This window comes from Anoplopoma fimbria, chromosome 6, assembly GCF_027596085.1.
Source record: "Anoplopoma fimbria isolate UVic2021 breed Golden Eagle Sablefish chromosome 6, Afim_UVic_2022, whole genome shotgun sequence".
Lineage (NCBI taxonomy): Eukaryota > Metazoa > Chordata > Actinopteri > Perciformes > Anoplopomatidae > Anoplopoma > Anoplopoma fimbria.
Window position 1 is genome coordinate 1578011 of NC_072454.1, and position 25000 is coordinate 1603010.

The 25000-nt window shown below is 41.2% G+C and overlaps 1 protein-coding gene across 1 annotated transcript in view; it reads left to right on the top strand.

Annotated features, from left to right (window-relative positions):
• slc8a1b (solute carrier family 8 member 1b) overlaps positions 1-25000 on the top strand; it is a 123631-nt gene extending 98631 nt beyond the window's left edge. The window contains 6 exon segments of the mRNA XM_054599996.1: positions 3869-3968; positions 17834-18019; positions 18951-19040; positions 24485-24588; positions 24729-24885; positions 24888-25000. Of these exon segments, the coding sequence (XP_054455971.1) occupies positions 3869-3968; positions 17834-18019; positions 18951-19040; positions 24485-24588; positions 24729-24885; positions 24888-25000 (750 nt within the window).

Genomic DNA, 25000 nt, shown 5'->3' on the forward strand with positions numbered 1-25000 from the left:
TGTGTGTGTGTGTGTTTAAATCAGATGACCTCACACATGACTCTGAGATGTGACCAGTTCACTCTCAGCAGAGCAGCCTCTCTGCATGTATAAAGGATGGAGATAAGGAAAAAACAGGACATGATATAACAGACGCCATCATACATTTCTATTTCCATGCAGAACTAGTTTCACTATGTGATAGTGTGTATTATTTAGATTAAATACAGGCAAATACACTTTACGTTGCCTTTTAGTTGATGGTTTATCATTTAGAGTCTTTGCTTTCATTGTTGTGTGACGTCACACAACGTTTTCCTCATGAAGGGTTGATGCTGCAATGGATGACTCCTAGTCCCTGACCAGTAGGCATCTATTAAAATAAGATAAAATAAGATAATCCTTTATTAGTCCCACAGCGGGGACATATGCAGGATTACAGCAGCAGAGAGGATAGTGCAAACTTGTGACGTCTCAAAACAGCAGGAATGAAGCTGCTTCTATATTCCACGGGACAGAAAGTAAAGCTCCAGGTTGTCCTGAACTAAAATGATTACCTAAGAAAACATATCTGCCAGCTGTGATTGGTCGTTTCCTCCTCACATGACATGCAGTGCGTTCCAAAAGTTGAGCTATGTCTACATTGACATCAATGGATTTGAGGCTGCAAAAATACTGGAATAGTCCATAGCACTGTCCGTGGTGCTGAAATAGAAGAGTTGTAATTCATCACGGATCTATAATATTCTCTAAACATGGGGCCATTCAGGGGCCTCCATTCTAGCATTAAGCTTCATGAGGTCCAGGTAGGTAGATTTAAATCCATTTGACTTTTTCTAGGACGGTAGGGAGTCAGAGACGCTCATGTTCCTAGTTGTCTTGAACGCAGCATTGGTTTATCGTTATGATGCATCATTTCTCTTTTGATCAGTGATCAAGGAAATAACTCCAGTTCTCACACACAACACTGACCAACGGGATGATTTCACACAAAGGTAATCAGATTCAAGACATGCAGGATACATCAACTGACACAAAGCAAAAACTGTTTTTTATGGAAGTGGTCACATCATAAGTAACCGACGTATGAAAAGACTCATAAACCGTTTTAACACAGGAAGTGATTGTGAGTGTGTCCTTCGTCTCCGTCTCCCACGCAGACTCTTAAGACAAGCGTGGATGTAATTACCATCCATGATTTGTGTGTGTTTGTGTGTGTGTGTTTGTGTGTGTGTGTGTGTGTGTGTGTGTGTGTGTTTGTGTGTGTGTTGTGTGTGTGTGTGTGTGTGTGTGTGTGTGTGTGTGTGTGTGTGTGTGTGTGTGTGTGTGTGTGTGTGTGTGTGTGTGTGTGTACTAATGCATGATCTTTGCTGCCGCTCCACCTACACACCAGACTCTAGACAGAGCGACAGTTAATAACACCCAGTAATAGCTCCCCACTTGACAGGATGCTGTACTTTGTCAAGGAGCTTTCTACATAAAATTGTGCGTATGTGTGTGTGTGTGTGTGTGTGTGTGTGTGTGTGTGTGTGTGTGTGTGTGTGTGTGTGTGTGTGTGTGTGTGTGTGTGTGTGTGTGTGTGTGTTACCTGAAGCACTGCCCAGTGTGAGAGTGTCTGACATAACAGTTTCAAGGAGAAAAAAAGAAAAGCTGCATTAAAGTTGAAAGTTTCCTTTTGAAGTTAATTTCACTCAAACAATAAAACTTCTTAATAAATGAAATAACCAGACATCATTATAAATATGCGTGTGCATGTTGTCAACAGAGAATTTCTAAACTATCCAGACGAGTTATCAATCTTTAAACATTTAATTCAAACTGTTACCAGAATCAAAATGTTCTGTTGTCAAAGTCCACTCAATAAACAAAGTAATAAATTCGTATTTAAAGGTGACCAAAGACTTTTACGAGAACACAAACATGTTTTCAACAGCTGCTCTTACTCTAAGCAACCAAGACACATTCTGCTGAGAGTCACCAGTTAACACGGTCACTGGTTTAACCAAAACACCGGCGACCTCCACGGCGTTAATCAAACATGTTGACGACCACTGGACTGTTTGAATAAGTCAAACCTCTGAGTCTATCTTCTGATGTTTGACCTTCTGTACATGAACACAGATATCAGAGCTGAAGTTGTCTTTTGAAAGTCATTCTGGTGCAACGTTACACGCTAGGTTTCTCCACCAAATACATGTTTATATCTGGACGCCTGCTTATGTATTCTAAACACTCACTAACAGCACACGGATCTGGAAAATCACTTTGTTTAGTTTATTCGTGCATAGCTGGACAAGCTGTTGCTCTCTGAAGTATTTCTGTTGCCAAACTGCGTTCAAACACTTCCATTCATCATTTCTACAAACTATAAACGTGTCCATAGAAAACATTGGGCAATTTATGAAATAATCATTTGTCTTCACCATCAAGTGCTTGAAAAATGTTTATTCAGATATAAAATACTTAAAAATGGAGATTATATGTGCGAGAAAGAGAGATTTATCATCGTGCAATGAATTATGGGTCAGTGCACGTCGGCCGTTAACCGTTGGCCTCAGCTAGGTCATCACTGTGGGTTTATGGAACCACATCCTGGTCCTTCACACACACATTCACACACATACAGAAGCTCATCAGGATCTAAACATTCACACACTTTCTGCATCTTGCCCAAGGAGCACTTGTAACTGGGGATCAGCGCCGCCAATTTTCGGATCAAAGGACGACCCGCTCTACCTCTGAGCCACAAACACCCTGAGAGTTTCACAAGTGTCCACGTCTGCAGAGACACGTGCACACACACACGGATACATTAGCACACGCGTGTGTTTCACATCAGTCCAGCTGAGTCTAAAGAAACGATCTGAACGGTGAAAATATCAGCGTAACACAGAATTAGAAGCACGGAATTACAGAAACCAAACCTAGACTATGGTTAAATAAACACTTAACATACAACAGGTGCAGTAAAGCTGTGTGTGTGTGTGTGTGAGTGTGTGTGTGTGTGTGTGTGTGTGTGTGTGTGTGTGTGTGTGTGTGTGTGTGTGTGTGTGTGTGTGTGTGTGTGTGTGTGTGTGTTCACAGCAGCAGCAACAGCGACGCACTTTCGACACCCCTAAGCTCCATTCAACTCAATTAGGATCCCAGTTTCCCTCTGAAGTGAAGAGAAAAGGAAGAAGCAATCCCCACTGCTGCACTAATAGTGTGTGTGTGTGTGTGTGTGTGTGTGTGTGTGTGTGTGTGTGTGTGTGTGTGTGTGTGTGTGTGTGTGTGTGTGTGTGTGTGTGCGTGTGTGTGTGTGTGTGTGTCACAGTTTCTTCCTTTTGAAGAAAACAACAAAGCAAAAATAGAAAGACTAGGAATGAAGGACACAAGGAAGAAAAGAAAGGAAGGACAGAGGGATTATGGAATGGAGGTTGGAAAGAGAAAGAGAGAAAGGACAGTGTGTAGAAGCAAAGAAATCTAAAGCAGATAGTCAAACAGGTTTAGCATTTATTTAGTTTATTTATAAACCTCATCCCCGTACAACTCTTTACACACTCATGCTGCAGTGTAACATTGTTCAAACCCACAGAACTGGAGATCCCAGAGCGTCTGAACATATTAACTATGCTAAATTTGGGAGAAATATGTATAGAAGTCTGTCCTATTTGATGGAATAATGCAGCCAGTTTCAGGTTTGAATATATCCTTTTTATTGTGTGTACATCATTAAGCTTCAGTGAACAAGCTGCTCCAGAATGAACTGTCCTTTCAGAGTTCTGCTGAAGTTCCAGTTTCCTGTTTTATGGAGTGAAGCTAATTCTAAATGATGTGTCATCACCAGCACTCAGTGAACAGGCTGGTGTCTCTCATCTAACCATCGTTATATTCCTCTGTCCTTCTGCAGAACACGGTGGACAAGCTGATAAAGAAGACCAACCTGGCTCTGCTGGTTGGAACCAACAGCTGGAGAGACCAGTTCATAGAGGCCATCACAGTGAGCGCAGGTAAGGCCAGTGGAGAGACCAGAGAGTGTGTGTGTGTGTGTGTGTGTGTGTGTGTGTGTGTGTGTGTGTGTGTGTGTGTGTGTGTGTGTGTGTGTGTGTGTGTGTGTGTGTGTGTGGTTTGTGGACCGATGTTCTGAAGCCTTGAGTTTGGCATTTTGGCCGTCTCCATCTTTTTTTTTGCAACCAGTGAACAGGAAGTGACCATATATGGACTGAGGAGGAGTGACGTAGAGACGCCGTATACGTCTCTGGTGTCGACCTGTCAATCAGTGTGTAGCCCCGCCCTAAAGCATCCCCTGCTTTATGGTCTGTTTGACTCTAAATGGAGCATCATTTACTAAATGAACATCATGCTGTATTGAAGAAGACTTGAAACTAGAGATTGAGACCATAAACTCATGTTTACAATGTTTACTGAGGGAATAAATCAAGAGAGAAGTAGAGTCATTTTCTCATAGACTTCTATACAACCAGAGGAGTCGCCCCCTGGTGGACAGGAGAGAGAATGCAGCTTTAAGGGACTTTCACATTGACTTCACTTTTCATAGTTGGAGGTCACCGTCTGATTAAACACCTCATTTTAACAGGTCATCTGAGGCGGTTTGAAGAGGCAGATGTGCGCGCGTGTGTGTGTGTGTGTGTGTGTGTGTGTGTGTGTGTGTGTGTGTGTGTGTGTGTGTGTGTGTGTGTGTGTGTGTGTGTGTGACGTATAAATTCTTCTTGGTATGAACAGCTGCTGTTTTACAGTCTGTTGAGCTCCACGAGGTCCTCTGCTGTGTGTTCATGTGCGGTTTGCTGCTTTTTATGATGCCGATTGCATCTCATAATGGCGTGTGTGAAAAATGAAATGGAGTCAAGCGGGGTGTGTGTGTGTGTGTGTGTGTGTGTGTGTGTGTGTGTGTGTTTTTATGATCTCTATTGTTTACTGGAAAGAAGAACGCCCCAGTTTGATGGTTTTGGGACGGACAAACACTGACCAGATGGGAGATTATGTTGTAGAGCAGTCATGGTGGCGATTGTGTGTGTTTTCAGACTCCACAATGACAGACAAATAAAGATGTGTGTGAGTGTTTATGTGTAAAGAGGGGAGAAGAGAAAGAGGGGAATATTTAACACTTATATCTTGTCACCGTCGAGATCTGTCATACGCCACGATGATGAGGGGGAACATGTGAACAGGGAGCGATAAGGAAACCTGGTATATTATGCAGAGAACGATGGAGACGGAGAGAGATTGCATGCAGCGAGGAAAAAGGCATTGAGAAACACGCAAAGTGAGGGGAAAAAAGAATGCATGCATGAAGAGAAAGTGTGACAAATGGGAAGAAGAGATGTAAAGAATTATTTCAACAAGTAAGCTGTTGAGAGGAGAAAACTGGTCGTAGAAAAAGATGAAGCATCTTCTTTTCTGTTTCACTGCAGAATCTTCTCAGTTCATTGGTTAGCAGTGGTCACTTGCCCTCTGGAGGCCGGATACTGTTACTGCAACTCATCAATGGAAAAGAAAGAGAGAGAGAGAGAGAGAGAGAGAGAGAGAGGAAAGAGAAAGCATTTCTTTGAATAGCAGAACGTTCTCCTGGAGAGATGGTTCTTCTTTAACACATTCATCAAACAGATGATGATGATGATGATGATGATGATGATGATGAGATGTATTTCTTGTCACTCTGTCTTCTTAACTGTTCATGTCTGAGTTTCTGTTCATTCCTCAAACACACGAGCACTTCTCTGCAGATTTTACTTTTACTATTTTTAGCTTTTTGTCATCTTTTCTGTACAACTTGGTTTGACTTAATATCTCACATATGTTACATATTCACAAGATTCATATGGCTCTCATATCTGTATGGTTTTAAGGCTACAAACAGCAGTAGCTTAATTTAGCCTATCTTAGCTTAGCATAAAGACTGGAAAGGATGGTACCAGCTAGCCTGGTTCCTTCTGCAGGTGAAAACATCTGCCTACTTTCTTGAGCCTTAGAGCTATTGGTGGGTGGATTATGTGACCTTTGACCAGACGAGCTGTCTTCCTGCTGTATGCTAAGCTAAACTAAGCTAACTGTCTGCCAGCTGTTGCATTATTTTCACCAGACAGGTATGAAGGTAGCATCGATCTTCTCATATGACTCTCTGGTTTGAGCCGTACAATGAACCGTAGATACATTATATACTTGAAATGTTTCACAATTTGGACAGTTCATCATTATTACTCCAGTAGTTTAGATATGTTTCATATAATTTACACATTTTATTTTAGGTTTGTATCATTCATAGCTCCTTGCCTCAGTTAACTTTAGTTCCTATCTACTGCTGTTTCACATGGGACCGTTTTAAATGTAACAGAAAGTCTGTGTTGATCCTCAACAGAGTGATTTATGATTATTATAAGACAAACTGTTGCTCACTTATTTCCCACAGCTACAACATCAACAATTCAAGGTTTCATGAACTGCACATTCAAATAGAACCACTATTAGAAAGCAAATCCCTGTTTAATGAAAGCATTCATTTATTAGACATGTGTTTGGTGTTTATTATGAATGAAAATAGTGCAGATAATCTCTTTGAATGCAAAGTTGAACAAAAACAAAAATCACTCAATTAGCTGCTGCTGTCTTTGAAACTGGGTTCCTATTAGAGAGCATTGTTTGTCCAAAGCCTGCTCTGTCACTGTAGTGCCTTTAGTCAACTTTATCCTGTGTGTGTGTGTGTGTGTGTGTGTGTGTGTGTGTGTGTGTGTGTGTGTGTGTGTGTGTGTGTGTGTGTGTGTGTGTGTGTGTGTGTGTATGTGTGTTTGTGTGTGGGTTTGTTTGTGCTTTAGTTAGCCAGCCTGTCAGCCAGCCTTTGTTGGCGAGCTGATGCCATTAATGAAAAGGCCTGTCTTCGCTCTCTTATCTTGGATTCGCTTGTCTAGGCTGACAGAGTGTTTGTGTGTGTGTGTGTTGTGTGTGTGTGTGTGTGTGTGTGTGTGTGTGTGTGTGTGTGTGCGTGTGTGTGTGTGTGTGTTAAAGACAGAGCTGTAAAAAGGCAGTGAGTTCAGTTTCCACTAAAGGAAAGACACACACACACATACACACATTGCTTCATTAGATTGTTATCACACAAGGCTTGAATATTAAAGGTTTTACGTTACCTCTAACCTGCAAACTGTAACAGATCAACTGTAAAACAAACACACACACACACACACACACACACACACACACACACACACACACACACACACACACACACATGTGCAGACACGTGAAGTTGTCAAGCCAAGTCAGTCTCAGAACCACATCAAGCTGCAGAGTGATTGGTTTTTCGGGGCCTTTAAACTTGAAGCTGAACATGTTAGTGGAGTTCAAAGTGTTTGAGATTAAGAGCTGATTGGATGCTTACCGATCAAACTGTCAGCTGATTGGATAGACGGACATCCAGCTGTGAAACGGCTGATAAGGGTAGAAACACATTTCTAGCACGTTTTCTCTGCTCTCTTTCTTTACTGAGAACACAAACGAGAGCGTGGAAGGAGAGAAAACATAATACGATTAGTTTGAAGATGAGAACGATCAGGTTCACGCTGAGAGAGTCTGAAAACAAGTTATCGTATATTATGGAAATTATAGAACGTACTGTGAAGATGCAGTACGTTGTTGGGACTCAACAACAAAGACAACATGCAGAGAGGTTTGGAAGCTGAGATCAATCAGAAATCAGTTACATTTGTGATCATTACCGCTAGCACAACAATGCACTCAAGACTCATTCATGTTTGTGAGTGTTTCTTTAATCCCTGGAGGGTTTCCTCTTTTGGCTCCGTTAATTTAGTAAAGTTAAAAGCAACGCCAATTTGTGTGGCACCAAAGAAAATCATTGCAACGCCTGAAAACACAAGATTAATGCTGTGTGTTTTATTTTAATTAAACACAGTTAGAACTGGCTACAGTGTTTATGTCTGATACTGTGTGATGCTCATAGTGAGAAGTTTTTACTGGACTTTCTACTGGTGTTTACATCAAAGAAGGACTGAGATGACTTCGCTTCCTTCAGTACAATAAATGTAACGCACCACGACTTACATCATCTTATCTTTGCTGATTTAACTTTAACCAGAAAAGCTAAAGGTGCATTAAATGACTCCAGGTGGGTTTATCCTTCACTATTGTTCCAACCCTGTCACGTTCTTTTTCACTTTGACCCATTTACTGCACTGCCTCTCTTTCCATTGCTCTCACCATCACCCAATTAATTACCAAACATAGGAGGAAGGTTGAAGATTAATTACTTCTACGGTGGAATACAAATGTGTTGAAAGCGTGATGGAGGGGCGGAGGGGGAAAAGAGAGGGCCTGACTGTGAAAGAAGGCCAGGCCAGGGTCACCTCTTCTGGGCTTCGACCTGCTTGGATGGACGAATGGATGGATGGAGGATGGATAGATGGATATGAATGGATGGATAGAAGGACGGATGGACAGATGGATGGCTGGACCGTTGATGGATGGATGGATGGATGGATGGTTTAATGGATGGATGGATGGATGGATGGATGGATGGATGGATGGACAGTTGATGGATGGATGGATGGATGGATGGATGGATGGATGGATGGATGGATGGATGGATGGACAGTTAATGGATGGATGGATGGATGGTTAAATGGATGGATGGATAGATGGAGGGATGGATGGACAGTTGATGGATGGATGGCTGTATGGTTTGCTGGATAGATAGATAGATAGATAGATAGATAGATAGATAGATAGATAGATAGATAGATAGATAGATAGATAGATAGATAGATAGATAGATAGATAGATAGATAGATAGATAGATAGATAGATGGACAGTTAATGGATGGATAGATGGATGGATGGATGGATGGATGGATGGATGGTTGATGGATGGATGGTTGATAGATGGATGGATGGTTGGTTGGATGGTTGATGGATGGATGGTTGGTTGATGGATGGATGGATGGATGGATGGATGGAGTGATAAGAGAAGAGGAAGGTTGAGACAAAAGGTGAAGTTAAGATAAGAGACCAGAGGATCAACAAAACATCTTGTACTTCAACCTAGTTTACTAAAAGGAAAGAAGGAAGAAAAGAAAGAACCGGAATGGAGGAAAGTAATTAAGAACAAAAAAAAGATATGAAAAGTGTCTCAAAAAATTACTTAAATGGCTCTAACTGCCTGGAAGGTGTGAAAAGAAAGGGGGGGATTATGATGAAGCACAGCTAATATCTCTACAAACTGAGACATCTGTTCGAGGTGGACTTCACACACTTTTTGTTTTTTAAATTGGCGGCTCATCCCTTCAAACACACACCGCTGGTTCAAGAGCTTGAACAAGTCCAGAGCGGCTGGACACTCACTGATAAGCTGGCTTTGTCTGATCTCATCTCTCTACCCTCCATCATCCAGCCTAAAACTCTTATCTCCCCTTTAAAACATATTAGATTAAACAAAAGATTAAAATCACTTTAAAGTAGACTCACATATACTTCTTCTTCTACCAAAGACATTTAGAATTCCCCATTTTCTTCTGTCTGAAGTGTCAGATGAAATCTTGCCAAAATCATTTTGGCCTAAAAATAATAATCTGTTGCTTCTTAACAGATTATCAGTTAAATGAACAGCTTTTCTGTTGAAAATGGCAGCCATGGAAAGACATTTAAAACCTGCCAAGACTTAACCTCCAGGTCAACACATCATAACAACAATCTGGCACTTAACTGCACATATGCACGAAACGCTGCAGAGACCACGATTCATCTCCAAGCACCAAACCTGCGTTCAGCCATTAAAGCAACCTGAAATGTCAGTGTGTGTGTGTGTGTGTGTGTGTGTGTGTGTGTGTGTGTGTGTGTGTGTGTGTGTGTGTGTGTGTGTGTGTGTGTGTGTGTGTGTGTGTGTGTGACCTGTTTTCCCTTGTTCCAGTTTTGTTGTGTTTGTTGCTAACAGAGACTTTCCCCCTGATAAGCTAACACATGGAGACGGGTGGGGATTATGTGTGTTGTTTGTTCAGGTACAGTTTATGTACCAAGCTGCCAATTGTGGAGCAGCTTGGTAGTTTTGAGTCCTTAATGCATTTGTCGACCTTTTGGTTGTTGTTCTATACAGTGTCTCCTCGTACCTTAAAGGATGCAGGTTGTTCCTCCAGCCCACAGGGGAAAGAAAGGGAGAACCTTACTGAAGTGAATATAAGACACGTGGAGTGCAAAACAAAAAGGATTTTAAAGTTTAGCTAATGCTAGTTAGAGTTGGCCTAATGCCACTAATTCAGTTTTTGTGGTATAAAGACAATCTGTGAAAAATATGAATATGAAAATTACAGAAACAATCAGATTTCAACAAAAAGTGAGGATCCGTCCAAATTGGAAGGAGCCTTTCGTACATACAACATCATACATAACAATCAGTTTTGTTGCAAATATGTGCATGAGGATATGTTCCATAATTTATTGCAGTATATGTGTATAGTTTTATGAGTTTTTGTTGATGGTTTTACTGCCTTTCATGACTTGACTTGATGGACAAAGGGACGGACTTCCCAACTGCTGCTTCAGCTTACAGATGGAGTGCATCCTCTGCTCGGTGTAATACTCCTGCCCGGTTAACTGGCTACAGGTTGAACAAATACAACATTTCAACTTGATCTTGTTTAAAGAAACACATATTCTTGTTTGACTAAGAGCACAGCCACCAACCAGAGGGACAAGATGGAGGAAAAGAAAAATCAATGAGAATGAAATGACGATGGAGATAGTGAAGTGAACAAAAGAGAAAAAGATGTATGTGCATCCACTCCACACTCCACTGCCCTCTAATTACTGAGTCCACTCCACGTCGTTCATCACCTGCTTCTCTATGTGTGTGTGTGTGTGTGTGTGTGTGTGTGTGTGTGTGTGTGTGTGTGTGTGTGTGTGTGTTATATACTGTATGTCTGTGTGGGCGCAGGTAACACGTTATTATCATGCTTTTACCCCGTGGTCGAGTCGATGGTGGAGCAAAGCTTAGCTGGGTTTTCCAGACGTCCCTCTTCCCAACAATGTTTTCCATCTCTTCTTTGGGAACCCCGAGGCGTTCCAAGTCTGAGACCTCATGTATAATCCCTCCAGTCTGGTCTGGGTCTACCTCGAGGCGTCTTACCGGTTGGATATACCTGATGAAAACCACCCTGATCAGATGTTGAACTCCCTTTTAACCGTATCTCTGAGGCTGAGCCCAGACTCCCTACGAAGGAAGCTCGTTTTCAGCCGCTTGTATCGTCAGTTTCATTTTTTCAGTCACTACCCAAAGCTCATCCAAACGTCTGGACGTAGATGGACTGGTAAACCGAGAGCTTTGCCCTCTGGCTCAGCTAGCTTAGCATTCAAAGAATAGCATTAACAAGAAGATAAACAAGGAAGTAGTTATAGCTGACATTAGTTGTGTTGTATGATCAGATACACAAGAGACGAAGAAAAGACTTGTGGACAAGTATCATATTTCTTTAAAGGAAGTAAATATTCTTATTTTTTCTTGTGCCAAAGCTGCATTTCCCTTTAATAATGGTCTTTTCTGTCTTTGACATACAGCAGAGAGACCAAGAACCTCCTTTCGGCCATGATTGTTTCTCGCTCTGAACCATTTGTGCTGTTTGCATTCATAAACACACCTCTCCAGATTCCCTCACTGCACATACAGTTCACACCGCCTCCTGTCTGCCCTGTCTGTGCATTAATTGTAATTAGCACCCTTCAGACGGTGAATGACGGGAGTGAAGGGATGACTCACTGAGGGATGATTTCATTGATTTGTTGACATGCTGACTGATTGGCTTGTCAAAAGAGAGGCTGACTGGCTTTCTCTCTCTGATGGACTGTGAACGTCTGGCAGAGAGAGATAAAAGAGAATTCACTTTATGAATCCCTCTATGTCCCTGTTCTTATTTTATCACACACACACACACACACACACACACACACACACTCACATATATATATTAAAATCCATTCCATCTGTTTTTTGTTGATTGGAAACCCTTCACTCAGACGTTAGCAAAAAGCAGTGACATACGTTACCAAATGAAACTAATCGATAAGGTAAAGGGTAACGTGACTGTTAGCACTAAATGAGTCAACGTTAGCCGTGCTGAGTTTGGAAATAACTTAAAGGGATAGTTTGGATTTTTTCAAGTGGTGTTGTGTTTCTACTGTGTGTTCTGAGAGGTTAAATTACTGTCTTTGTGAATGGAGTCTGGTGCGAAAGCGATATTATGGCAGAAAAACATAACACATCTAAAAGAATCAATATCAGTTTAGGTAAACGCTATATTTAGAATATTTTCATCTCTTTACCTCGCTGTCAGACAGACCTTTATGATGCAGAACTGAAGCTGTTATTAATGCTCTCTTCAAAGACACAAGACTCCATTCACAAAAACAGTCATTTTACCTCTCAGAACACAGAAGCTGCTGATCTACAGCTCTATTGGTTAGACTGTTTCTATTATTGTGGGATGTTTGGATCTGAACGTTTTTGGAAGGACTTGGGAAAATACCATTTTGATGTAATTTTGATGTCATACGTACTTCAACCAATATTTCAGTGTTGAGTACATGAGTAGCAACCCTGGGAAGATACAGAATGAAAAAAACTAAAGAAAAATGAATAAATTAGGGACCCGCCCTTTAATGAATTTACACGCTGTGGTGTGTGTGTGTGTGTGTTTCAGTGTATTTCAGAGACAATGGAACGACAGGACCAATAGAACGTGAATATAAACATGTCTGCATGAGTTGTGACAAACAAACACAGAATCAGTATATATGTATATATATATATATATATATATATATCTTTTTATGTTGTAGCGGCTTCATTTCTGTGACTGGAACGTAGTCAAACCAACACTAGCGAGAGGCACGAACTCAAACTGTGGCTGCGTCTGAAGCTGCGTGGATGAATGACAGGATGTCTTCTGTGTGTGTGTGATATTTCCCACCATGCACTGGGTGTGTGATGTTCTCGCCTCCGTTTGAGTCTGTGTGTCTTTTTGTCTCTGAACCTGCCAAACGTTCCTTTGTGCCTGCACGGATACCGTCCTGCTTTCAAGAGTGTGTCTGTTTCGTTGATCTGTGATCTGTGTGTGTGTGTGTGTGTGTGTGTGTGTGTGTGTGTGTGTGTGTGTGTGTGTGTGTGTGTGTGTGTGTGTGTGTGTGTGTGTGTGTGTGTGTGTGTGTGTGTGTGTTAGCACAACCCCCGTGGGTTAGCCGTATGAACACTGACATGTTTTTATCCAAAGTCTCTCCCTCTTCTTCTGTAATAGAAAGTGATTGAAGGGTCGTTTTGGAGCTAGTTTTCTGCACAGAAGCTCATTTGTCCACATCAGTTTCAAAGTGTGTGTGTCCGTGTGTGTGTGTGTGTCTGTGTGTGTGTGTGTGTGTGTGTGTGTGTGTGTGTGTGTGTGTGTGTGTATAAAGGCAGTGGTATGAATGATTCTACACAAGTCCCCTGAGTTCATAAAGTATCACACACACACACACACACACACACACACACCTCTCTTGGCTCGCAGCGTGAAGCGATGAGCTGCAGTCCCACATCTGCGCTGACCTATGAAAACGCAGCTTGTGGGCACGCTCAGTAAGCAGCGAGAGATAACACCCCCCCGACACCTCTGCAGGGCGAGAGAGAGGGAATTGATATGTGTGTGTGAGTGTGTGTGTGTGTGTGTGTGTGTGTGTGTGTGTGTGTGTGTGTGTGTGTGTGTGTGTGTGTCAGATTAGATATTTCCTTATGTAGAGAACAGTAGCATTCTACTGCCTCTCAATAGAAAAGCCTGAGTGAGCAGCTACCAGATTAGCATGAGACGCTAACCGATATTATATATTGTTATATTCATCGTTTCTTTTTCCTCCTAGCCTCCAAAGGAGAAGCAGAGATGACAGATGTCTCTCTCACAGACCGGAGTGAGGAGGCTGCCTCTGGCATTTAGAGAGTGACAATAGGTTGTAGAGGGATGAGGGAGATTAAGAGGGATCAGCAGAGAAAGTGACGGAGAATACTCAATTATGTAAAAGGCTATATCAGCAAAGTGTGGCCGAGGATGGAAAGAGTCGGTAAGACGGAGAGAGAGAGGGAAGAAGAAAAAGAAAGAGAGAATCACTTTTGGAGAAGCACTTTATCAGTGGAACGTTTAACTGAGCGTGAGGAGAGAGAGACGAGGAGAGAAATGAAGGGAGATAGAGAGGGAGAGAGTGTGACGGAGACTTTCATGTTTCGAGGAAGCATATATACGGACATTAAATAAAGTTATTGACTTAATCTAACAAAGATGGAGCTTTTATTGCCCAACCACAGCGATGTAGGCTCATAAAACACTTCTTATGATGTCTTCCGAAAACTTATGTCGTTATTTTTAACCTTCAGCATCTTGAAAGATCAGCCCTCTATTGCAGAACCTGGAAAGGCAACGAAATATACTTGTTTTAGGTTTTGAAAGATTATGATTTGGTACGGAAGTGGCGTTACTTAAGAACGGAGGTTAAGTGACAAATAAGTCAGCATCACTTTTGGTTTTATATGCAACAAAAACAGCTGTTTACTGCTGTGTTTTTAGACCAACCTATCCACCCCCCACCTCCTCACTATGCAGATTACGTGGATTACAAATGTATGTCTTAAAGCTGCATTCTCTCTACTGTCCATCAGGGGGCGACTCCTCTGGTTGTATAGAAGTCTATGAGAAAATGACTCTACTTCTCTCTTGATTTATTCCCTCAGTAAACATTGTAAACATGAGTTTATGGTCTCAATCTCTAGTTTCAAGTCTTCTTCAATTGGTTGAAGAACCAGATACCTTTGGTATTCCTGTCTTCCTACTCGGCGGGTGTTTTGAAGATGACCCTTGGAAGTCCAACGTCCAGTACAGCATGCTGGGTACCACTAGATTGCCTCTCAAGGGCTCCCAACATGTCGAGCAGTAGCTAACCGTGCTAACGATGCTAACAGTGCAAACTACAGCCAGTCGCTCGCTGCAGTACGTTCAAGAACAGATGACGAAAGAGAGAGCTAGAGAACTACGGGACATATTTGTCAGTAATTAACTACAACAAATGTTCATCCGATCGACTCCAGACTTGGAGGGGTTGTTGCTGATGACATAAGGAAGGCTGGTGTCGAGTTTGAAGTTGTTTGCATGAGCGGTTCTTGAGAAAGCTTCTGTTTGAACGGCACTGCACCAATACCACAAATGTGGAAAAAAGGAGTGGACAGGTTTTATTTTACAGTTACATTTGTTCATTTTACACCTTTGACAATATTACTATTCTCCCAAAGTGGTCACCAAACACTGAGACTTAATTAACACCCACACACACCAACGACAGAAAAATGAATAAGAAAGAGAGAGAGAGCGAGGCCGTGATAAAAGAGCACATATAATTATTAGCAGAGGACGATTATGAGAGAGCGAGCTGGAAGTGGATCCATTCAGCCGTCACAGACTGTGTGGGAGCGAAGGAGCAGAACTGAGGGTAAAAAAAGTGACATAACTCAAGTGGAGAGCCTTGTTTTATAATCCATCACCAAGTGTGTGTGTGTGTGTGTGTGTGTGTGTGTGTGTGTGTGTGTGTGTGTGTGTGCGTGCGTGCGTGCGTGCGTGTGTGTGTGTGTGTGTGTCTGCACTGACCTCCTCCTGTTCATTTATACTTGATGATTTGATTTGTTCACCCTGTAAAGGAAGCATCTATTTTTAATGACATTAGAATAAAGGTTTGTGGCCCCTAGAGGAAACGTCTGGCCCTATTAAAGAACACTAATCTTTGTTATAACCCGGCTCGTTCACTCTAATTGGACAACACACACACACAGCCTGGATGTGGTTCATTAAATATCATAACTTCATACCTACAGCAGAAGGTCGGGCTGAGTACACTTCTTTTCTGCAGATGATTTAGTGTTTTTTATCATCTGTTATGACAGTTTGAACCAAAACTGATGCAGTCATGCATTCAGTCCCCAAACGACACATTTCAAAAGAAAGTAATTTATCCATCACTGAAACTGAAGTGGTGCATGTTTAAGAAAGAGAGAGAAAGTCTCAGTTTGTTTATTTCTGAGCTTCCGGTTTCCAAATTTTTCCTTTACAAAATATCAAAAACAAGAAGTCTTTTCATTGGACTTTCATCCAATCACTGAATGATTGGGAGAAATATTTACATAATAATGAATGTTAACTTTAGAAACAGTCAAGGGAGATGATGTTAGCTACTCTAAACCCCCCAAAACACCTCCAGTAGTATAAAGCTGTAAGATAATACAACAAAGAGCACAAACTCACTCAAAAACAAGCGTTTCTCAACGATTCACTGGATAACTTTGCATGAGATAGAGTAAAAATAAATGAATAAAAACATATAAAGTTAGCCTTGTAAAGATAAAAAGGATTCTCTCCAGACTCTTCTCAGTTTAAGGCGTAGATGTTTTTTTTTTGTTGGGTTGTTTTGAGCATTTGAATGCATCACCAGCTCTTAGAAGGTCAGAGAATGATCAATCAGAGAGCAGAGGATTATTACCGAGTCAGCGTGTTTCAAACAGCAGGTCGACTTGTTTACTCATTTGACTCATTTATAAACGATGCAGCCAACTACACACACACACACACACACACACACACACACACACACACACACACACACACACACACACACACACACACACACACACACACACACACACACACAGAGGAGTGTATGGACTGCTGATGGTGTGTGTTTGTATGTGTGTGTGTGTGTGTGTGTGATGTCATTATCAAAGTCTAATCATCGCCTCAGGATATGGACTACAGCCAACATACTGTTAGTCTCACACACACACACACACACACACACACACACACACACACACACACACACACACACATACACATACGCCGGTAAGGGGAAATAATGTCGGGTTTTAAATTTCTGTCGCTGTAGATTTGAGTTCATAATGTTTCTGTCTGTTGGAGTTATGAGTCCTTTAATCTTTTTCCACCTCAGGTGTCTCTCTGCTCGGTCTTGAACAGATAACAGACTCTTTACCTTCAGGGCTCTGAGTTGAGTTTGTTAAATATTCAGTAAAAACAAAATGTGTTTCCAATATCAGCTGTAAGTAGAGGAGACGGGGGAAAGAAAGAAGCTGAGTGAGACGTTTAATCTCTCTCTCTGACTGTTGAAAAGAAGCACGATCATTTCAACCTTAACTTTTTAGTATTTTTGTTCTTCTGTCTAAAATTTAGATGACTGTGAATTTAAATTGACATAATGTTCTTGCTCTAGGTTATTGATCACAAATGAACATGAACAACAGACGGTAATATAGGTGTTGCTAGCTAGCATGCAGGATTGTATCTCGGCTGCAACATGGCGCAATTAAAGCACTTTGTATGATATGAATTTCTGTTCCAAACAAACATATTTTATTGAATTTAAATGTAAATTAACTTTTGAAAAGGGTTTATTAAAATACATTTGTTTGTTCTAGTATATCAGTCAATAAACACATAGGTTTTGTATAAAATAATGTTTTTTAAATGTGTTCAAACTATTTTAGGTGTTGACAAAAAGTGTGAATAGTATATTTATTTGTGTTATATAAATATGAGGTGCTTCTATTTGAGATACAGTGGATTAATATGAATATATTTTGTCAGTGTCAGATTGTAACACTTTTACTTCTTGCATTAAATTAAATATTTCAGCCTTGTCCTTATTTGTAAGACTATATACATAAAATAATAAATGAATGCCCTTTTATATATCAAAAGATGACCTGTGTATTTCAAGAAGTCTACGAGTTATGAAGAAAAATGCAAAGTCATAAAGAAAATGTATAATTCTTCCCTCCCTCCAGGTGAGGACGACGATGATGAAGAGTGCGGTGAGGAGAAGCTGCCGTCCTGTTTCGACTACGTCATGCACTTCCTCACCGTGTTCTGGAAGGTTCTGTTCGCCTTCGTCCCGCCCACAGACTACTGGAACGGCTGGGCCTGCTTCGTGGTCTCCATCTGCATGATCGGACTGCTCACCGCCGTCATCGGTACGTTAACGATGAAGTATTTAAGAAAACAAGTTACAAGAAGTTTTTAAAGGTATTTAAGGGGAGATGAGACAGGTGAAAAGGATAAAAACAATACTAATATCACCATGAAACGTCCCCAGTTGATTACTGACATTAAAACAATTATTTGTTTGTGTTACAAGTTAAAATTTGTTAATTTTCAAGAACATAAATGTGATAATTTGATGAATCCAAGTTCAAAACTCTTGTTTTATTTTGTTGACGTATTAGACTCAAAGGTTTTTAAAGAGGGAAGTTTAGATATATCTTTTTTTATTCACTCCATAAATACGAAAATACTGTCAAAATACATACAAAGATTAATTTACTCCATGTTGTTATTAATAAAATGTTGTATAAATCAGGCTGTGAATGATATCTGAACAAACCCCTCTGTAGAAACCTTCAGAATATAGAGAGGAATGAAGCTGTAAAGTTTGGTGTATGTAAGAGCTACTGAAGTGGAGATTTATGGATCAGAGTCTGAGAAAAAACTCATTTAGAGAAAACGTCCTTTAAAGATATGTTTAGTTAAATTACATACATGTTGAAGACTCTACAGGTGAATAGGGTAAAAAAATAACTAATAGATATCAACATGAAACTTCACCAGTTGATTACTGACATTAAGACAATGTTTTTTTGAATTACAAGTTTTCTAAAATGTTATGTTTAAAAACGCAAGTGAGGCATTATCTAATGGAAACTTTTGGTAAATTTAGTAGAAATCTGCAGACGCAAATAGACAAAGAAGTAAAATAAATGTTTTATTTCCACTAGTCTGAAAAGAGGTGTTATGGAAGAAAAATAGAACACATCTTAAAAATGGCCTGGTATCTGAAGTATATCTAGCCCTTTAGAAATGATTTGATAGAAGCAGTGATGATTATGTTCCTTCGTGTCCTTACAGGCGACCTGGCCTCTCATTTCGGCTGCACCGTCGGCCTGAAGGACTCCGTCACTGCCGTCGTGTTCGTCGCGTTGGGAACATCTGTTCCAGGTGAGTGTGTTTCTGTCGCTGTATGTTCTCGTATTGATCCAACTGTGTTTTAGTCATCTTTAATATTCTGCTATTGCACTTTTACGCCAGCTTTAACCAAAGACCTTTCTTCTTTGGTATCTTGCTTCAGAAAGCCTTTCTGAGCATAAAAACCCCCACAGGGTCTTATATTCAGGAATAGATTTGTGCTCATCTGTGACCCCTTTTCAGAGAGCATACCTTGACATTTTCAAATACTTGCTTCAGTTTTTATTACTGGGAGCTTCATTCATCTTGGCGTATACTGCAGAATAAAATAAACTGCTGTATTCCTGCTACTATGGCTGTTTTCTAAAGCCTAAATAAAGTTAGAGCTCTTTTAAACAGAAATCATGTGAAACAAATCATTGGTAGAAATGCAGCAGAGGTTTTAGATATTTCTTGAAAGGAGGAATATGTGTAGGAAGATAATTGAGCACATAAAAATGAGAGGACAAATTGTGCACTCGCTTTGTTGAGCAGTGGACTAATCCAGTCACCAGGGTTTTGATCTACAATGAGATTTTTATGGTTATTTTCATTTATATTTATTTATAAGTTGGCTTTGGTTTTAAATAAGCACAAGAAGGAGGAGCTTCTACATTTTCAAAGGAACGACAGAGGAATAGAACATTTGGATTAACGAATAAATTAATTAAAGTTACTACAATTAACTTTTAACTGGTACTGAAACTCTATATTAACTCAGTTCAATACTGACGCCTCTATATGACCTTAATTATCAAACAAGACTATCTATATTACAAGGATACAAAGTTATTTTATAGTCTTTGTACACGAGGTTGCACAACAAAATGCAGATTTCAGGCCCATCTTGCAACATAACAAAAACAAAAACATAAAAACAAACTATAGCTACTATAATTATTACTAATGCTTGTCTTCGGGTTGGATTCTCCAAAACATCAAAAGAATCAATTCACCAAAAACTCCTTCAGCTCAGACTCCAGAGACCCAGGCTCTTTCTGCTTGGCCCGCTGAGGGGAAGGGGGGAACACGAGAACCAGAACCAGAACCAGAACCAGAACCAGAACCAGAACCAGAACCAGAACTAGAACCAGAACCAGAACCAGAACCAGAACAGAACCAGGACTAAGGGGGCAGACTGTCAAAACCTGCTGCAGTAAAATGAGAGGTTTTCTAAAGGGACTGGCAGCTGCAGATCTTGACATCACAAAGTGTTGATGCTCACCACTTTGTCCACAGGCGGCGCCAAAATCAACACAAAATATAAGTTCTTTGCAGTATATTTAAATATATAAACTAGTTGAAGGAACTAAGACTTTATTCAATCAAAGTTTTTACTACAACTGGCCCAGTTTAGCTCCCAGTCTCACCAGTTTATCTTAATATGTGGAAGTCTGTTAGAGGAACCGGTCTGCAGACAGCAGCATGCATCATCCTCTAAACATGAAGAACGACTGGCTAACGGACCGCTAAATATGTTTAACCTTGGCATGGTCTCCTGCCTCTACAAACACACACACACACACACACACACACACACACACACACACACACACACACACACACACACACACACACACACACACACACTTGTACTGTAAACAGCATGTGTTATTAGCATAAGGCTATTCGTCATGTCAGTCTCAGGTGGTCTCTGTCCTCCCATTTAGGGAGCTCTGGGGAAATAAAAGTGATGTATTACATACTATTACACACACACACACATATATACATAAAAAAAAAAACATATGCAGAAAATGTAATATTTGCACACACACAAACAGAAATACACACAATGTGTTGAGCTGCAGAATGGAAACAAAGTGGTTCAGCCTTTGTGAGGCTCTCAGCCTTGTTAACAGAACCTCCCGTGGCCCACACACACACACACACACACACACACACACACACACACACACACACACACACACACACACACACACACACACACACACACACACACAACACAGAGAGAAACAGACCTCAAGTTTTGTGGTTATTACAGTTAATAAAACCCATCCTGTGCTGTGGTTCCATGACGATTAAACTTGTTTATCACAGGCTCACTCCCACACACACACACACACACACACACACACACACACACACACACACACACACACACACACACACACACACACACACACAACTAGAGAAAGGAAGAAAAACAGCGGGAGTGAAGCTTTTAAGAAACTTTCATTCGTTGTTGGGTTGGGATTCAGGCAAAAACCTCTGAGCCTCATAAGTTAACGACTCCAGAGTCTATTAAACGTATTCTGTGTGTCGTTTCATGTCGGCCTCACAAACTCAATAAATACATTTATTGGCTTATTACAAAATGATCAATACACATCACTTTACTGCTCTGAAATCAAACACTGTGTGGTTTGATGCTCACCAGCTTATTGTAAAAAAAAAATGATATTCAACCCAAAGTCAATGGGTGACCACAGTCCAGATAGCAACAAGTTGTATCATAGGATATGATTTAATTGATTGACTAATATATTCAGACTTTATTATTTATCATCCTTTAGCATGTGTATGCATGAGTCTATGTATGATCTATGTTCTAAGCCTGTATGTGGATTGTGATGCAGCGGCTTGGAGCCCAAGACAAATTTCCCTGGGGGACAATAAAGAATATCTTATCTTATCTTAATTAAACTGAGGAAAATGCACCATCGGCTCAACGTATAAACAACAGTTACATAGGAAAATATATATACAGGTGCATCCCTAAAAATCATCATTAGTTTAGAATATTGTCCAATTGTCTGATTTCTGGTTAAGGAATGATCACAAATACTCATTTAACTTTTAAAATATGGTAAAGAGACAAACAAACAAATAAGATAAGGTTAAAGCAAGTATGTTACTAAAGAGTCAAGTGTATATTAATAGAAAAGAGTTGTGCAAAGGTGTGTAACTGTAAGAAATTGTCCTGAGGATGTAAGAGTCATAATCAGTGGAGGTACCAGGCTTTATTGATAAACTACAGACGGGAAGAAACAGTTTTTGTGGCGTGATGTTCTGGTCCTGATGGAGCTCAGTCTCCAGACAGAGGGAAGGAAAGAAAAGTGGGAAGTGACCCGCTGGAAGTGATGCTTATGAGCTCATCTCTGGTGAAGCAGCTCCTGGTATCACAGCAGAAAACATCTACGAATTACAACACATTCATTTCAGTAGATGGAGCTCCAAAAGATGTATGTAAACATCTTTTGTCCAACAAGTTGATCCAGGACAAGGTATCACAAGAACATAGTGCCATGTTTCTTTATAATTATCTGTGAATATTCATGAGCCCAAGAGGACGGATCATAATGTTTGATGATGAGCCCTGACCTTGACTCTCTCTCAACGAGTCCTTCCATTTAAGAGGAAGAGGAGAGGAAAGCGAGGGAGGAGAGGAAGAGGAAGAGGATGTCGAGAGGATGAATGAGGAAGAGAGACTGGTTGATTGACAGGAAGGGAGAGGAAAAGGGCAGAACACTCTCGAGGGAGGAACACACTCACACAGAAGGAGCTGCAGAGTGAAACCTGTTTATCTCTCACACACACACACACACACACACACACACACACACACACACACACACACACACACACACACACAAACACACACTCAGGCACCCACGCACCCACCCACTCAGTCGGGCACACGAGCACTCAGAGACCAATTGATGCACATTTAGGCCTCCTCCAGCTGGTGGAGGCCCGGCGTCTGATTGGATCCAGGTGGTGTCGCTCGCCAAACACACACATGGAGAGTGTGCATGCATGCAAATATAAAGCCTCAACACACACACACACACACACACACACACACACACACACACACACACACACACACACACACACACACACAGCAGACATGTCCCTGAGGCTTTCAGGTGTATGGGGAGATTTATCTTTGCTGCCTCTTCTTCCTCCTCCTCCTCCTCCTCCTCCTCTCTTCCATTGCCAGTTTGGCTTCCACTTCAAGAAAAGCCCTCCCCTGCCTCTCACTGTATCTATCAGATAAAAAAGCAAGAGGACACGAGGGAGTAACCAAGAGAAGATGGCAAGAAAATGAAAGCGCGATAAGAGCGCTAACTGACCGTTTCTCGCTCCATCAGCGGAGAGCCTGTTCGCTCCACGAGGAAGAGTAATCTGGCAAACATGAAACCAATTCAACCGACATGATTGACCTTTGACTAAAATCAGGCTGTTCTGTCTGCCAGCGACAGAACGTGTAACAGGATTAAAGGTTGTGCTTTCTAATTAAAGGTCTCCCTCGTCTAAATGTGGGAAACAGGATTTGCACATCGTTCTGTTTTCGAAATTACAAGCGTTTATCGAGAGCGTTCTTATGTAACGACGGCGTGTCGAGGTCAGGAGTTTAAAAGAGTAATTTGTTCGTATTCAGTTACATTTAATTTACACTAAAAAAAACACATTTAGTGTTATTACGGGCAATGCACTGGGACTCCAATAGTCAACACTGTAGTGGGTAAACGGCAGAACAGTTATATAACTGTAGAGGTAAAGAAAGGAGGTAAGAGAGACGTGATTGTCCTCCATCTATAAACAGAACACAGAGGAATGAAAAATAACAGAATGAAGCACAGGCTGCATACTACAAGATGCGAAAAACATACAGAACAAGATACAAGACAAGGTTCAAACACATATTCTACTAACAAACACAGCAGTGCAATCAAACAAAATATGAATACAAGTGGTGTTAATGCCATAAACAGAAACAGACGATGTTAGGTCCCTGAGGATGTTTATTTTGCAGAATTACTGGTCTGATGGTGTCACTAGAGAAGAGTCAAAGTTTCACTAAAGTCAATATATTTAGGAATTATTGTCCACACTAAATGGCACAATATTCTCCCTAATCTTAGGGACAGACATCAACACTGATAGTTTGGCTAACGTGGTTCCCAGCAGGGTCTAGTCCAGTCCAATCCATTCCAGACCGAACCGGACGGTGGTCATGGTGCTTTTATGTCCGTAGCCAATCCAAAACTTTTATTATTGAGGAGGGATTAAGACCGGCCCCTCCCAATTAAGGCCGCCCTAAAACATACTCCACTTTATGGTCTGTTTGACTCTAAATGGAGCATCATTTACTAAATGAACATCATGCTGTATTGAAGAAGACTTGAAACTAGAGATTGAGACCATAAACTCATGTTTACAATGTTTACTGAGGGAATAAATCAAGAGAGAAGTAGAGTCATTTTCTCATAGACTTCTATACAACCAGAGGAGTCGCCCCCTGGTGGACAGGAGAGAGAATGCAGCTTTAAGACATGAAGCAGTGACTTCACTTGGCAGATGATGTTCCCACCATACTTTCACTTTTGATGATCATCCGTTGAGCGTATGTTGATTGAAAATGCAAAGTTTGCCCAAATTTGATCTGTCTTCCTCCTCTTCCTCCTCAGATACTTTTGCCAGTAAGGTCGCTGCTACCCAGGACCAGTACGCTGACGCATCCATCGGTAATGTGACGGGCTCCAACGCTGTTAATGTGTTCCTGGGCATCGGGGTGAGTCCAGCTCATTTAACCACTGACTGACTGATTCTTACCTGTTTGAATAGTGTCGCTTGTGAAATTGGTTCATTTATTAGTTACGTTTTGACACTTTTTATCACGTTACTCATTGTGCTTGTGCTGCTGATTGACAGGTGGCATGGTCCATTGCCGCCATCTACCACAACAGCCAGGGGAAGGAGTTCAGGGTGGATCCGGGCAAGCTGGCCTTCTCCGTCACGCTCTTCACCATCTTTGCCTTCATCGCCGTCGGCGTGCTGATGTACCGACGGCGGCCAGAGATCGGTGGAGAGCTGGGGGGCCGCGGACGGCGAAGGTCCTGACCACCATGCTGTTCTTCAGCCTGTGGCTCCTCTACATCCTCTTCTCCTCGCTGGAGGCCTACTGCCACATCGTGGGCTTCTAA